This window comes from Haliotis rubra, unplaced genomic scaffold, assembly GCF_003918875.1.
Source record: "Haliotis rubra isolate DU_JTF1 unplaced genomic scaffold, ASM391887v1 Scf536, whole genome shotgun sequence".
Lineage (NCBI taxonomy): Eukaryota > Metazoa > Mollusca > Gastropoda > Lepetellida > Haliotidae > Haliotis > Haliotis rubra.
Genome location: NW_025767231.1, coordinates 16,712 through 34,153, shown reverse-complemented (window position 1 = coordinate 34,153; position 17,442 = coordinate 16,712). Strand labels below are relative to the sequence as shown.

The 17,442-nt window shown below is 41.7% G+C and overlaps 1 protein-coding gene across 1 annotated transcript; it reads right to left on the bottom strand.

Annotated features, from left to right (window-relative positions):
• Positions 1-530: 530 nt before the first annotated feature.
• LOC124253227 (neuronal acetylcholine receptor subunit alpha-3-like) lies at positions 531-17,056 on the bottom strand. The gene is made up of 6 exons (XM_046686950.1): positions 16,883-17,056; positions 14,698-14,742; positions 6,712-6,821; positions 5,132-5,354; positions 4,400-4,709; positions 531-1,003 (listed from the first exon to the last, which is right to left on the bottom strand). Exons 1-6 carry the CDS (start codon positions 17,000-17,002, stop codon positions 894-896), a joined length of 918 nt encoding a protein of 305 aa, XP_046542906.1. The 5' UTR covers positions 17,003-17,056; the 3' UTR covers positions 531-893.
• Positions 17,057-17,442: the final 386 nt, after the last annotated feature.

Below are 17,442 nucleotides of genomic sequence, written 5' to 3'. Positions count from 1 at the left end.
CAGAATCCTGACTTGCCTAAGAACATTTACATATACACAACTAGTAATCTGTTCTTAGGTTTTACAGGGAAATGTCGTACACTGGACATGTGCTGAAAACAACTTGCTGTGAGTGCAAGTGAGAGAAAAAACATTGTCTGTCAAGACACTGACAAAATAATTTGTGTTAAGTTTGAAACCATCCGCAAAACTGAAATGTAATTTTTGTGTTGTTGGTGTTGTGCTGCATTTATAACAAGAGTCTTAATATATAGTATCGAAAGGAGTTGAGGCACGAGGTTGTGTCATATTGCAATAATCAATCTCCCATGGCAAGACGGTCCTACAGAGGCACTGGCTGGTTTCAATACCATACATACCTCATGGTAAGATCAATGTAACTGGACCAGGTGTTCCATGTAGTTTATGATAACTACAATGTGTTTTGATCAAACAGTTTAGGGCTATCATTTGATGTGAGTGGAACCCTGTTTGTGTATCTCATGTCCAAATGTATTCTGAATAATGTAACAACTGCAAAAATAACGCGTTTTAACCCATACGCGATTACTTGGTTATGTTGGGTTACATTGCATTCAGGAGAGGAGAAAGCTTCTATATATTCAGCCAAATGTCGGATCGACGAGATACCCTCCTACGGACAGTGCGACAAAGAAGCAGAGTGTTGTCACAACTACAAACACGACGTACAGTTTGAACAGAAAGCTGTCCAGCATCATTGCCACATCACGCCAAGTGTACCCGTCTGAACAATTCTTGTCGTCTGCCTTCGAGTCTTCCCACGCCGCCTGTGGTGTGTCCACCGGAACAATCTTCTGTTGGCTGGTACTTTCTACGGGGCTTTACGCCACTGCTGCCTTTGGACTGTCTTTGAAGACATCGTACAAATCTCTTTAGCATAGGTGGATAGGTCGAACATCTTTCTGGTGGTAGATGTAGAGGTTTATGACGGCCAGGATCACGGATGTGCACCCAACGAAAAGGATCAAGGCCAAATAGATACCTGCAAGAACAAGGTGTGTACAGTTAGACCTGGGCTTTGCAATGTGAGGATATGAACATAAAGCATATCCACCGTGCATCAGTTTTAAGTATTCTTTCGCTTTTCTCTACACTGTGTTTACTATTGTATCTGTTAAATGAACATTCTCAAGGCTTGTGCTGAATTGTATTGTGTATTGTGTCAAATAATTGTTAATTCTACGAAGCTTCTTTGCTGAAGATTCTGGTAAGATCGTTTTGTACATGAGAAAACTTCCGAATTGCATTTCTTACATGACTAACTCTGATGCCATTTGTAACGATATGTTGCTTCCGAATGTATATTAATTGGTCATTTCATCGGAACAATTTTGCAGAAACGGAAAACTCTGAAATGACAGTTTGTTTATCTTAATTTAATTATGACCAAGGTAAGCACGAACCCTTGACGTTGTCGAAGACACTGATTAGAAATCTGAAAATATCTCTGTTTCAGGAAGCAGGTATTGTCGCCGAGGAACAGTATTCCACCAAGTACATGCCACCCACAGCTCGACCAGGACAAACCCACCGTGGGAAATATTACATAGAACTGGCAGTATTCCACCAAGTACATGCCACCCACAGCTCGACCAGGACAAACCCACCGTGGGAAGTATTACATAGAACTGGCAGTATTCCACCAAGTACATGCCACCCACAGCTCGACCAGGACAAACCCACCGTGGGAAGTATTACATAGAACTGGCAGTATTCCACCAAGTACATGCCACCCACAGCTCGACCAGGACAAACCCACCGTGGGAAGTATTACATAGAACTGGCAGTATTCCACCAAGTACATGCCACCCACAGCTCGACCAGGACAAACCCACCGTGGGAAGTATTACATAGAACTGGCAGTATTCCACCAAGTACATGCCACCCACAGCTCGACCAGGACAAACCCACCGTGGGAAGTATTACATAGAACTGGCAGTATTCCACCAAGTGCATGTACATGCCACCCACAGCTCGACCAGGACAAACCCACCTTGGGAAGTATTGCATAGAACTGGCAGTATTCCACCAAGTACATGCCACCCACAGCAGCTGCGACAACACGACACAAAGCTCGACCAGACCAAACCCACCGTGGGAAATATTACATAGAACTAGGGCGAATTGTTACAGAAAAATGTTGGCGTTTTTCTTGTGGACATATCCCTTATTGTGATTGAAATACATCCATATCGCATTCTGTTTGCTAACTGAGATGTACATTAATTCGAAAATTGCTTGTTATTGTTTTATGCATCAGTATATATCTAAACCTCACAAAAGACGCATGGAAGCACCCGAACATGCAAATACATCCACACTGTCCCAAACCTCTCGACCGGGAACCAGTGTTTGCCCAGGGAATTACTCTTGACGCTCACAATCAAACTCAACAATCGACTTTATTGTTTAGACCTAACGTCCATTCTGTGAATGATGGTTTTATTGAGAAAGCAATTTCATGTCTTCGGGGGTATCTAATGCCTAACTGTGTCCGTGTTCATCAGGCAGTTGAGACAGTGTTGACACAAGCCGCACCTCCGTTGCAACATACATGTCAGCAAACACATTTTTAATTACTTGTCGAATCAAACTAAGAGAACCAGTCATAAACTCATTACCGTACAGCTGCTGACTATGTTTGTTCCAAGTAAACGTTGACTTAGTGTAAGAGCTGCTCCAAAGCTGTTTCAGTTAATGACTGCCATCACAGTATATCGGTGTGTCAGCTCTTAAATACATTCGTGAGATAAATGAAGACCTCTGCTTTTAACGAAAGAAACACACGAATCTGCGGTTGTCCCACCATATCCCACTATAACGTCACTATAGTCCCGTGTAGTAACCTCAGTAGGGATGATCTCAGTATTAACCCGACGTAGTCGTCACATACAACAGGACTGCAAACACCCCATCCGCTGATACGAAATCGATATTAACTACTTTGTTTATATGAATTATAACACCTACACGTAATGGACAACTTGTCTGTTTTGTCCAAACGCATACCGGTAGCATACAGCATGGGACAACAAGGCTAAAACAAAGTTAGGATTAAGATCGTCCAAGCCCTAGACGTGCACTTTTTTGCAAGGTTTGAAACTTATGATCATTGTTTACCTATTCTGAGGTCATGGGCTTCACCAGCTTGACAAGACGTAAAGTAGCATCTAACTACACATACAGTTGTTAGTGTCACTACTCCATTACCTGTGTCGGACGTATAGAACAGATCAAGAAGCAAGTTCTGCAATATAATTAATCTCCGATCTGTTACATATCATTCTTATATGTTGGGCTCAAAGCATACATGAAATACAGTTGTATCCAATCAGGATATGAAACTCCCAAATATTTCAGCCAGACCACAGGGCTGGTTAGATGTAAAACTCGCCAGCCCAGAACAAAACTTACCTGCCCACAAAAAATACTAAGTTACTTAGTATAATTAAATTTTTTTAAACTTGTAAAATATTGAAAAAACTAATGCCAATGCAAAAAAAAGAAGAAGAAACTGTCTATTTCAGATTTGTGTGTGAATAAATAATTATTTATTATCCAAAAATATGAGGAATATCTTCATATACATGTCTAAAATTTTAACCCGACCGTCGGACAGGTGAATTTGAGAATCTGGCAGTCCGTGTTGATAATAACCCGTCGCGGGCGGTCGGGCAGGCAGTTATTTCGAACGCTGACCCAATATCGCTTTGGGCTAGACCCGTGAAGATCCAGGTTAGAATTGGTCATCTGTAACCCATGCTTGTCGTAAGAAGCGACTAACGGGATCGAGCGGTCAGGCTCACCGGCTTCATTGACATATGTCATCGTATCCCAATTGCGTAGATCGATGTTCATGCTGTTGATCACTGGATTGTCTGGTATAGACTCTATTATTTACAGAACGCCACCATATAGCTGGAATATTGCTGAGTGCGGCGTCAAACAACATACAAACAAAACGACCATATCCAATAAATGCCACAACCAAGATATGTCAACCACGATCTCAGGGCTAGATTCGCACATGTTTAATATAAGTCTTGGGATGGCCACATACAATCAGTATGTTAAGCCCTATATGACATCCGGCAGGTTCTTCTGTGTTGACAAAGTGAGCAAAACTTCAAACATAAATGACACGGAGATTGTAATATTTTAGCCCAAAGTGTTGGTTGGTTGTTTAACGGCGCATTGAACAATATCCCAGCTATATTGTGGTGTGTAAATAATCGAGTCTGGACCAGACAATCCAATGATCAACAGCATGAACATCAATCTACGCAATTGAGATACGATGATATGTGTCAATCAAACCTGACCAGCACTGATATTGTAATGGTGACGTTATTGCATGTGTCCAAGAAGCAGAACCTACCCAGTACCGAGATCCTGATGGAGGTGGGTGGGATGTTGCCGGCAACGATGGTCATGAGCACAGCGTAAGACAGCAGCACGGTGAGGGAGTAGCTCACCTTCTCACCAGACTCGAAGGGCAGGATGAAGACAATGGAGCTGAGCGCGGAGGTGAGACCAATGGGAAACATGATGTTGATGACGTAGTAGAAGGGGCGGCGGTGGACATGGAAGATGAACTGCAGCTCTGAAAAGGTCTCCTCCTCCTCCACCAGCTCCGACCGGATGAGAGTTGTTTTCAGGAGAGACCACTCGCCGTTGAGCACGTAATCCTGGACCCACGTAAGTCGACACAAGGTTCACAACATATAACTATGCATGAAAGATGTATAACTAATCCTATCAATTCATACTGTTTTATCGAGTGGTCTGAGAAACATGGACGTACACAGAAACATGTTGGAGGTTGACCTTTTTGATGGAACTAGAGTGGTGGCTGAGGTTGACCTACTTTAAGGTTGACAGAACTAGAGAGATGACTGGGACTGACCTACTTTAAGGTTGACAAACTAGAGAGATGACAGGGGCTGACCTACTTTAAGGTTGACAGAACTATAGAGATGACTGGGGTTGGCCTACTTTAAGGTTGACAGAACTAGAGAGATGACGGGTTGACCTACTTTAAGGTTGACAGAACTAGAGCGATGACTGGGGTTGGCCTACTTTAAGTTGACAGAAATAGAGGTTGACATACCTTAAGGTTGACTGACGTGGAGAGATGGGTGAGGTTGACTTCGTTGATGTTGTAAGCCCAGCTAGCAACATTCAGGGCACACTTTTGACCATCAAATGGGTAGTATGTAGTGTCCATTTCACAGTGGACTGAGTGTATACCAGGAGGTTCCCATACCACTTCGCCGTCGTAACGCACCCTCAGCAACAGGGCGTTGTCTTTGATGACGCCAATGTTGCTGATACTGAGGAAAGGAACACTGGAAGGCTTTGAGAGTTATAGTACTCCTCTGCATCTGCGTCATCTACTCTGGATCCTAACTTCTACTACTGACGCTTCAACTACATCTGCATCATCTACTCTACTGGATACACCATGTCTTCTACTGACGCTTCAACTACATCTGCATCATCTACTCTACTGGATACACCATGTCTTCTACTGACGCTTCAACTACATCTGCATCATCTACTCTACTGGATACACCATGTCTTCTACTGACGCTTCAACTACATCTGCATCATCTACTCTACTGGATACACCATGTCTTCTACTGACGCTTCAACTACATCTGCATCATCTACTCTACTGGATACACCATGTCTTCTACTGACGCTTCAACTACATCTGCATCATCTACTCTACTGGATACACCATGTCTTCTACTGACGCTTCAACTACACCTGCATCATCTACTCTACTGGATACACCATGTCTTCTACTGACGCTTCAACTACATCTGCATCATCTACTCTACTGGATACACCATGTCTTCTACTGACGCTTCAACTACATCTGCATCATCTACTCTACTGGATACACCATGTCTTCTACTGACGCTTCAACTACATCTGCATCATCTACTCTACTGAATACACCATGTCTTCTACTGACGCTTCAACTACATCTGCATCATCTACTCTACTGGATACACCATGTCTTCTACTGACGCTTCAACTACATCTGCATCATCTACTCTACTGGATACACCATGTCTTCTACTGACGCTTCAACTACATCTGCATCATCTACTCTACTGGATACACCATGTCTTCTACTGACGCTTCAACTACATCTGCATCATCTACTCTACTGGATACACCATGTCTTCTACTGACGCTTCAACTACATCTGCATCATCTACTCTACTGAATACACCATGTCTTCTACTGACGCTTCAACTACATCTGCATCATCTACTCTACTGAATACACCATGTCTTCTACTGACGCTTCAACTACATCTGCATCATCTTTACTGAATCCTGTCTTCTACTGCATCTACATCCTAAACGTTAATGGATCCTGTCTTCCACTGCATCTACATCCTAAACGTTAATGGACCCTGACTTTTACTACTGATGCTTCTACTACATCTACACCAATCATCTAAAGGATTCATCATGACTACTATTCTATCTAATTCTTCAATTGTTGAAAAAAACGAAGGCAGAGCTTTTTTGTTCAGATGGTTTGAAGCAAGTCTGTGTTGGCAATGATGGAGGCATCAGTGAGTGGTATTGTTATTGCACAGTTTGTATTATGTGTACAAGTTATCTTTCGACCTAAGATACTGTATAACTGAGGAAATATCATAATTACGAGTTGTCGATGATGAGTTCCGGTCTCCACAGAACGTCCTCCGTATCAAACATGTAGCTGAGGTTCCCATAGTTCTCCCTGGTCCAGGCTAGGCGGCGGTCCTCCCATTTCTGGTAAACAAAGATGGCATTACGCAGAGCCCTACCCACTCCTTGAACAACATCAACACTTATATCTACATATGCCTACCATGGTTTCACCGCCTTGATGTTAACTCCAACAACACTTATATCTACATATGCCTACAACACGTCACAATTTAATTCTGGACTCACAAAAGTCCAGAAACTCTCCGCACTGTGGGCATTTCCTAACAAGGGATTTGACCAAATTAAACATGCAGTTTTTATGAATATATACCAAGGATGAAAAAATGAAAAAATATTTTTTCGAAAACTTTCAATTTAAACTCGCTCGCCCTTGGGCCTGCCCATGGGCGAACAGTGGCCCATGGGGAGAATGTTTAATTTCGATCAGAATTCATGTTTTGGAGGTCGTAAATGAATGAGTGTATGTTTATAAACATCATGACACAAATTTCAACTCATTTTGACTTAATTCGACTAACTTAGAGCAATATTACAAAATCTCGCCCATGGGCGAAAAATATGTTGGCCCATGGGCGAGAATAATTACTTTTACTCAAAATACATGTTTTTTCCATGTTTTGGACGTTGTAAATGAATGAGTGTATACTTATGGGTATCATGAAACAAATTCAACTCATTTTGACTTCATTCGCCTAACATAGGGCGATATTTAAAAATCTCGCCCATGGGCGAAAATATGTTGGCCCATGGGCGAGAATGTTTAATTTCGATCAGAAATCATGTTTTGGAGGTCGTAAATGAATGAGTGTATGTTTGTAAGCATCATGAAACAAATTCAACTCATTTTGACTTAATTCGACTAACATAGGGCGATATTAAAAAATCTCGCCCATGGGCGAAAAATATGTTGGCCCATGGGCGAGAATGTTTAATTTCGCTCAAAATTCATGTTTTGGAGGTTGTAAATGAATGAGTGTATGTTTGTAAGCATCATGACATAAATTTAAACCCATTTTGACTTAATTCGACTAACTTAGAGCGATATTAAAAAAGCTCGCCCATGGACGAAAAATATGTTGGCCCATGGGCGAGAATGTTTAATTTCGCTCAAAATTCATGTTTTGGAGGTTGTAAATGAATGAGTGTATGTTTGTAAGCATCATGACATAAATTTAAACCCATTTTGACTTAATTCGACTAACTTAGAGCGATATTAGTGCTCGCCCATGGGCGAAAAATATGTTGGCCCATGGGCGAGAATGTTGAATTTCGATCAGAATTCATGTTTTGGAGGTTGTAAATGAATGAGTGTATGTTTATAAACATCATGACACAAATTTCAACTCATTTTGACTTAATTCGACCAACTTAGAGCCATATTAAAAAATCTCGCCCATGGGCGAAAAATATGTTGGCCCATGGGCGAGAATATTTACTTTAACTCAAAATACATGTTTTTCCTCCAGAACATGAATTTTGAGCGAAATTAAACAGTCTCGCCCGCCTTGATGTTAACTCCAACAACACTTATATCTACATCTGCCTACCATAGTTTCACATCCTTGATGTTACATCCAACAACACTTTTATCTACATCTGCCTACCATAGTTTCACATCCTTGATGTTACATCTAACAACACTTATATCTACATCTGCCTACCATAGTTTCACATCCTTGATGTTACATCCAACAACACTTATATCTACATCTGCCTACCATAGTTTCACATCCTCTGATGTTACATCCAACAACACTTATATCTACATCTGCCTACCATAGTTTCACATCCTTGATGTTAACTCCAACAACACTTATATCTACATCTGCCTACCATAGTTTCACATCCTTGATGTTACATCTAACAACACTTTTATCTACATCTGCCTACCACGTCTACAGTTTCACCTACTTCATCTTCATCTGCTACTGAATGACTCCATCTATCTATATTATGAAGTGTACTTCTGTATATTTCAGTATTCCATATTTAGATGGATCTATCTATCTATCTATCTATATATATATATAAACAAGTGATTTCTGCAGGTGTATAAGCAATACATATATAAAATATGAGTCTAAATATTTCTCCTTTATATCTGCACAAGATCTTTCGCCGTTCAACGGCTCTTCAGGTGTACACGCTAAGTGTCGTCATAGGCGACATACTGTCTACCATAGTTACCAAAGCCGTTGAACGGCGAAGATCTTGTGCAGATATAAAGGAGATTTGGCAAGAAGAAATATCTGGACTTATATATTCTATAAGTCTTCGATCAAATGAAGTACTTAGTCATTTCAAATCACGCCAAAAGATCGGAGTTTTCATGCATATATATTGATAAACATAGGTTGTTCCTGAAAATGTTTTAATTTGCCCACAGATGTTACCCCGAATATACTGGATGCTGAACATGCTGTATGTAGTGGAAACAATGTGTTCTGAAACAGTAACGAAACGCCTCTCCTACTGCATATCAGGCTACAGGATATACATTGTTTCTAGTGACGTTGTCTGGTTTATTTACCAGTTTGTTTGCGTGTATCTACCCAATGCCGACACGGAGTATTGCCCTCTGTGAATTATCGCCGGATACGTTAGGTCATGTGGCAAGGACGAGGGATAAATGCTTCGACGAGGGATATGCTTTAACTGTGGGTGCTGTGGCGTCCAGGTACAAGCGGGGTCACGGGGAGCTGCTGGACCAAGCTTGTGATAGTGGTTCCTGGTGCTGCCACAGGTAGCCATCTACCATTCAAGTAAATCCAATAACACTTCATTAACAATAAGGACTTCGTGGTCAACGAATGACCAGTACCCATTGACAAAAGTGTAGGACTATCGAATATTGCAGTCGTGGTTAGTCTGTCTCACAGTCCCTAACCATATTTTTCCCCTTCAGCCTAGCCCTCCCTGCAATGTTTAAGTCTTAAAAGTCCAGATTTCCCCCAGGTTCTGAATCTCTGGTCTCCCTGGGGCTCCTTTTCAATTTAAATGGGACTATTTGTTACAATCAAAATTATATATATTCAGAGACTAAGCGTTAGTCTACTGTCAGGTTTATCCCTTGGCTGATCTTCCCAGGGGGAACCTATTCCTCTATATGTTCGTATTATCTATATATATATTGTATTATGAGTGTTAATGAGACCAGAAAGGGAATGATTAATATTGTGATAGATTCCACTCAGATTGAGCTTAAGCAGCACACAACGGCCATTGTCTGTTGAATCAAAGACCCATTACTGCCCGGGTATCTGTTATTGACTGATGGTAACAGTATTGATCGATTGTGTCCACGTTCAGTATGTTTGGTTGGTCGTTTGTCAATCACCCCTTTCCTACATGCCACGCGGAATCAACCAGTTTATCTGAACAATAACAATATCGATATCAAAAGGTAATTTCGACGAAGATTGATTTTTGGTGAAGTTTTCATTTACAAACACTAACAATGGTTTGTTTGTTACAAAATAAGCCGTTGTCATTTCCGGAGAGATGTATTTATGGTAGTGGTCTTTGGTTTTAAAACCGCTGTGACTGTTAGTTCCTGATTCGTATAGAATGAGCACTCTTGGTTGTTCGCAGTACATTCAGGTTCCGCGGTAATGACAACACACTCCTCTTTACTTTATTTCAGTTATGGGGGTGGCCTATCTAGCCTTAATATGGCGAAATGCACACGATATTTTCTGACTCTTTAAGAGATTGAAGCAATACATTTCCGCATTATTATATGCAATAAGTTCCCGCGTCATTAATGAAGGGTGAAGCTGTTGGTAACACTCTTTCTTAAAAGTTGTAAAATCTTCGTCTTTGTTTGAAATATACTCAGCAGCATAAGATACGTCAGTACGAATTTAAAATTAGATAGGCACTGTTATCAAATCATTACAGAAATTTGTTAAATAAGCGCATCAAAAACTTTTTGTGTACAATATCCTGACACAACAATGAACAAATCAGCACAATTCCAAGACATTACGTGAGCGTTTGCAGTCCATTCAGACTCTTGACTTCAGTATCTAGTGTGACCACCACGAGTGGCAATAACTGCAGCACAGCGTCTATGCATGGAGTGATGAAGGCCATTGGCACCTGGAACCACACTCTGAGAAAGGCCTGGCGCAATCGGCTTTGTTCGGCCTTGGTATGACACTATTCAGTCTCCTCTGAATTTCATCCCAAAGGTGTTCAATTGGGTTTAAATCAGGACTAAGGGCTGGCCACTGCATAATGTTGACACCGTTCTGCTGTAGGAAGTCCCGTGTAGCTCAGGCAGTATGGGCCCGGGCGTTATCAAGCTGGAAAATGTTGTTCCGGTAACGTGCGAAGTGTGGTATGACGTGGGGTCTGAGAGCTTGGTCGATGTAGCGCACCGCTCTGATGCCGCCTCCTCTCCCTGGACCAAGGTTCTGGACCACCACAGGACCCACTCTCTGGTTCAGGCCTATTCCACCCCATACCATGATGCTTGCACCTTCCCATGAGTCTCTTTCCATAACACATTGGTCTGAGTAACGCTGGCCACGTCGTCGCCATATTCTTGTTTTGCCATCTGCAGCTGATACTCAGTACTGACTCTCATCTGTGAACAGAACAGTTCTCCATTGCCTGTATCGCTAGTTTTGGTGTTGTAGGGCAAACTGTAGACGTTCACGCCGATGACGAGGGGTGAGGATAGGTCCACGGTAAGGTCAACGGCAATGGAGGTTCCCACTGTTAAGACTTCGGCGTACTGTATCAGGACTGATTGGTCTGCCGTGTGTTCCCACTGTCTAGCGTGCTGTTTCGGATGTCTGCATGAAGGCATTCTGTACATGTAGATGGTCCGAACGTTGACCTGGAAGTGATTCGCAACGGCTTTTGTATTGAGGCCATCTTCAAGTCTTCCTAGCGCTTGGGTCCTCTGAGCTGTAGTGAGTCGCGGCATCCTGCTGACGTTGTAATGTGAATGTTTCAACCAGATTGGGGGAAATTTTATAGGGCTGGTCTATGTAAACAGCACGTGCATCATAAGTTCCAAGAAAAACATGGAGAACACCGTACCATCTCTAAGATCAGGTTGCGATTTTAAGACCATTTCCTGGGTTCCATTCTTTAGTTTAGGAAGGAATGTCCTTGCTCAGGTAAAGTTGGAGATGTTGTCAAAAATATACAATCAAAACATTAAATGAGTTAAGAGTTATCCGTTTCTGCGAAGGAAAATTCCAAACTGACGTTTCTTTTGCTGCTTAGTATATATACAACTGAATGTTTTACAAACTTTCTTCATAGTATGGATAAACACACCAGGCCGTTGAAATGTCATCAATACTATACATTATGTTACAAATGGCACATTTTCTATTCAGATTGTCAATATGGAAATCCACCTGTTACTTAATGTCAATTATTTGCACGTGCGAGTCGCTCAATCCATGGAAAGTTGATTAAAATACACATGCATGGATGCTTTTTCATTGCCGTTCACTGTTCAGGTACCTGTTTGAAATCGCAGCTTGAAATGAGACGTTTTTGACACTTGCTGAAAGGGGTCAGGCTATAGGCCTTTTGGAATCTGGTCAAACTCAGCGACGGGTTACTGTCCGTTTTAACGCAGCAGATCTTCAGACAGAACACTTCAATGTTAACAATGTAAGGATATCCAGGAGCACCGTTCGTCGACGTTTAAGGGCAGGCGGACTCCGCTGTAGGCGAACTGCAGTTCGTCCACAACCAACACCACGTCACAGGCAGGCGCGTTTGAGATGGAGTAGACATCATGGACGCTGGAATGGTCTCGTGTGCTCTTCACAAATGAATGCAGATTCAATTTGTCCTTCCATTATGGTCGGTAGAAGATTTATCGTCGCAATGGGGAGCAAATGATAGATGCAACTGTGGCCACGCATAACCGATGGCTTGGGGTCGGTCATGTTTGGGGCTGGGATAACTCCTCCTGGGCGTACTGCACGTGATCGCCGGTAATCCTACCGGACAGCGTTGTCAGGACTAGAGTCTGACTCCTATGGCAGTACCATTCCTGCAAGCTATGCACGGCTTTTATGGTCGACCCTCTTTACTGCATGACGACAACGCTAGGCCTCAGAGGGCCAGGATTGTCACGGAATTCCTTAGACTGCAAGGTGTAGAGCGGATGGAGGGGCCAACATGATCGCCAGACCTCAACCCAATGGAGTATACCTGGGATGAACTCTGTCGACATGTGTACACACGTCTGCCAGCACCAGTGGATCTCTCAGGACACCGCAGAGCTCTAGTAGAGGAATGGAATGCGATTCCACAAGCTTTCTTTATGAACTTGATAAGGAGCATGACAGGGTGCACCTGGGTCTTGGACTATATCATTTGACCCTTTATCAATGACGCCTTGTAGAGATCTACAAGGGTTGAATCATTTTACTTAGTGAGGGGACAGCTATTGAATCACTTTATTCAATGAGGGCACAGCTATTGAATCACTTTATTCAATGAGGGGACAGCTATTGAATCACTTTATTCAATGAGGGGACAGCTATTGAATCACTTTATTCAATGAGGGGACAGCTATTGAATCACTTCATTCAGTGAGGAACAGCTATTGAATCACTTGTTCCTGTGGTCTCAGTTATGTCAAGGATAATCAGCCGGTAAATTATCAAGAGAGTATGTTTGGGTTTTGTTGGCTATTCAAGTGTTTCCCCATCATGATCCAGATCTTTAGGTATCTGTCGTTATATAGAAAATAAACCTTTGAATAACCCTAGAGTGAGTGAGTGAGTTTAGTTTTACGTCGCAGTCAGCAATATTCCAGCTCTATGGCGGCGGTCTGTAAATAGTCTGGACCAGACAATCCAGTGATCAACAGCATGAGCATCGATTTACGCAATTGGGATGACATGTGTCAACCAAGTCAGCGAGCCTGACCACCCGATCCCGTTAGTCGGCTCTTACGACAAGCATGGGTTGCTGTAGACCAATTCTAACCCGGACCTTCAGGGGTTGAATAACCCTAGAGCATCGAGATCGTACGGTTACTGTGTCTGTGCAAAGAACAAAGTCAACGACCTCTGACAGAACAATATACATTTATATATTCGTCACATGATATTAGAGCGTTGCAAAGGCAACAAACCTGTAACTTAGTCAATCAATGTATATGTGTTCACACGAGATCCAAATGTGTACATAAACCAACCTCGCTAAAAGTTACCAGACTACCTCGTGTGTACACTATTACCAAACTAAACACTATCTGTATTTACAAGCACAACCACAGTATCCTCCATTACCCGTGTAAACACCGGTACTGAAGGTGTTGATAAGCGCCTGCCCCTCCCAGCAATCACAGTTGTCAGCTACATACCGCTACAGTGCAGTCAACGCCCCAGATTTGTTGGCGTAGAACATTTATAAATGATGGAGTCACATGCTGAAGGCCGCCCACGATGACCAGCTACCGACGTTTCTTTCAGCAGCCAGACATGCTTGGCTCTGTTTCGTGTAGTGTATTTTTGTTTATCAAATGACATCTTGCTCAAGGAATGCACTTAACGACCAGTATATAAAGTAATGGAGTCTATACTTTGTAAAGGAAGATAACGGGTGCTGTTTATTAAGTAATCGTTGGGAAGACATTACGTCAGTAGCCTACACTAATACTCCTTACCTTAGATCAGACCAGTTTACATTTGATAAGGGCGGTAGGGAAGCCTTGTGGTTAACGCGTTCGCTCGTAACGCCGGTTCGATTCCCCGTATGGGCACAATGTACGAAGTCCATTTCTATTGTCCCCCGCCCTGATATTGCTAGAATATTGCTAAAACTGGAGTAGAACCATACTCACCCGCTACATTTTGCATGCGAGAGCTATTAAACATTTAACACCTCTTCCAAGAAACTTTGTTTCTGAACCCTGCAAAAATCTTTTGAAACATTTGCAACAACTTACAACTGTCAACCACCCGGACGTTGAAAACGTTTGAGTCCTCATGTCCTGCAAGTAAAGTGAAAGAGACATTGTCAAATGCAAACAAAAATGATACTTTATATTTGCTTTTCTCTCTTTCAGCCCGAGATAAAGTGGAAACCTCTGTGTCTATGTTCCCCAAGAACAGTAAAAACATTTAACCCGAACGCACCACTCCTTGCGCATGCGCACCAGCACTTCCCGTGACAGTCATGTGACCGTCACTGTCTCCATTTTAGCCCTACAGGACGGTTGGGAGAAATCTTCCTCTGCCGTCTAATATTATATTATATACATGTATATGCCTGCGGAGCACACAACTAAACAGCAAAGCTTTATTTGTGAAAGTTGTCCAATCACCTCTGTATGCATATGGGTGTTTTTATATATGACCACCTAGGGCAGGAAACAAACCCATTTTGGGAGGAGGATTTGATCAAATTGAGAGGTATACATGATCAATATATCAAATTAAAGCTAAAGACCTATTGAGTAATAATAGACATGATGTGGAAATATTAGCGTGGACACGTTCTGGTAAAACCAGAATTTGGGGCCAAAAACACTAAAAATCATAATTTTGTCAAATATCTTTTTTAATTTTCAAACTATTGACCCCATTCATACAAAGTCACCATCACATGAAGGGTTATCTCTGTACAATTGAAAAATAATAGTGATTCCAATATTTAGACATAAAATTCCCATAGCATGCTTGAAAATTTGGGTAAAAAATATCATATTCGCTGCTCCTCTTTGACAATTTTTTCAAGGTATGATACAGTAGAAGAATAAGAACTCTATCTGTTTTAATTTCATAATTACCTTTTAATCACTCATCACTATCAGTATTACAGGCAAAGATACATTAATATCTCTAAAACAGAACATCTTTAAAGATACTGAATTACAAGTGTTCATGTGTTCAGAACCAACAATCATTCATATTCGATTCATTTGCTGTTCTTTTTGTAAAACAATAGAATGTCTTGTGCTAAAGGTTTTTGGTAATAACAACTTGGAAAAGCAATAAGCTCAAATATGAATATCAAACAATTATACTGACCAAGCATTCCATACTGGACTCGTCCAATTTCAGGTTTAGTTACACATCAGATTAGGTTTGGTTACAAATCAGATCAAAGTTTGTTGCTTTCTTCAGTTTAAAAGTTCTATTTTACAATCTCCACGTTGTACATCAAATAGATTTATGATTATTACACAGGTCATTCGGCATTGTCACTGGTTTCTTCACCAACATCATTTATTGGGTTAGTGCAATTCTGTCCATTCTGTCCTTGCTTGCAAGGACACAGTTCAATATAAGGCAGATTGCTCTGTCTACAAATGCACCACACTGAGGAGCATGGGGACTTGAAGCAGGTGCAAACACGGCAGCCAAGAATTTCCGAAGCAGTTTGATGTTCAAACAATGTGGGGGTGAGCAACACATTCACCCTGGTCCAGCCAAACAATTTACGGTTACCACGCTCTGGTTTACCACAATGAGAACTTGTTCAGATGCTAGTTTGCCACATCACACGCTTAACGTGCTGTCGAATGCTATCTTCGCATGGGGGAAAAGGTTTGGCAAGCTCAATGTCACTTAGCTGACATAGTTGAAGTCTCATGTCATTCAAAGAACGACATGGTTTAAGTTTCATCCTGGCGTCATACAAGGCTCATGCTAGTTTATTGCAGACCTTCACTGCTGCAGCAAGGTTTCCCGAACACAGGACTTGAGCACTTGAAAACAGATCTTTGTCTTTCATCATGGCTTTGTAGACAACATGACAAAATGTTGATGATGTATGCAGCCAGTAAAGGCATGGACATCTAACATGTCAATGCTAGGACAGGAAGTGATCTAAGCAGACTACAGGAAGTACTAGTAGTACCAGTTTCTTGATGATTCATTTTACTGTAGAGTTTCTCTACCAACTATAGATTCGACATAAAAACGTTTTTACAAGAAAATGTCCACATAAATTTCACCACATCGTTTTTTTTCTTAATACTCTGATCACAACCTTCCATTTCATGTATAGATTGTCTATACCTCTCTCGGATATAAAAAACAAATGGTTTTTGAAGGAATATCAGGTTTGTGTCCTGCCCTAACCAGTGTGCTTCACAGCAATTTATGTGAAGCCCAGCGTATACCCACCAGCGTGTTGATGGAGAGTAGGTTGTACCTGACGTTGACGAGAACCTGTTCAGCTGGCCGTATCTTGTGGGAGTAGTTGCTGCTGCCCAGCGTATCTCCCCGCAGCTGGACCTCGTACATGTTGCGATCCTCCCAGGACAGGGTGTTACTGTGGGGGAAGGCCTGGCGAGACAGAGCTGGGTCGGGAAAAGATTCGTAAACACAACGCAGAAGGAGGAAACCAATGAACGACCACAATTCACCTGAGAATATTTATTTATATGCTTATACGAAACGGTTTTAAGGAATTTTATCACGGAAATGAATAACCTGTTCAAATGTGTGATATAGGCTCTACTGCTGAAATCACCCTGCTGTCCAGAGAAGGAGCTACATTTTCAATGTTTCTAACGAGAATGTCGACTCAAAGCGTAACACAAACCAGATCGTGACCGAACATGGCATCGAGCTTATTTCTTGTTCGCAAAAAAATAATACAGAAAGAAAACTCTGTTTGATTAGCATTTAGAAGTAGATGAATAATAAGAAATGAATGATACTTTATGGACAACATAATACAA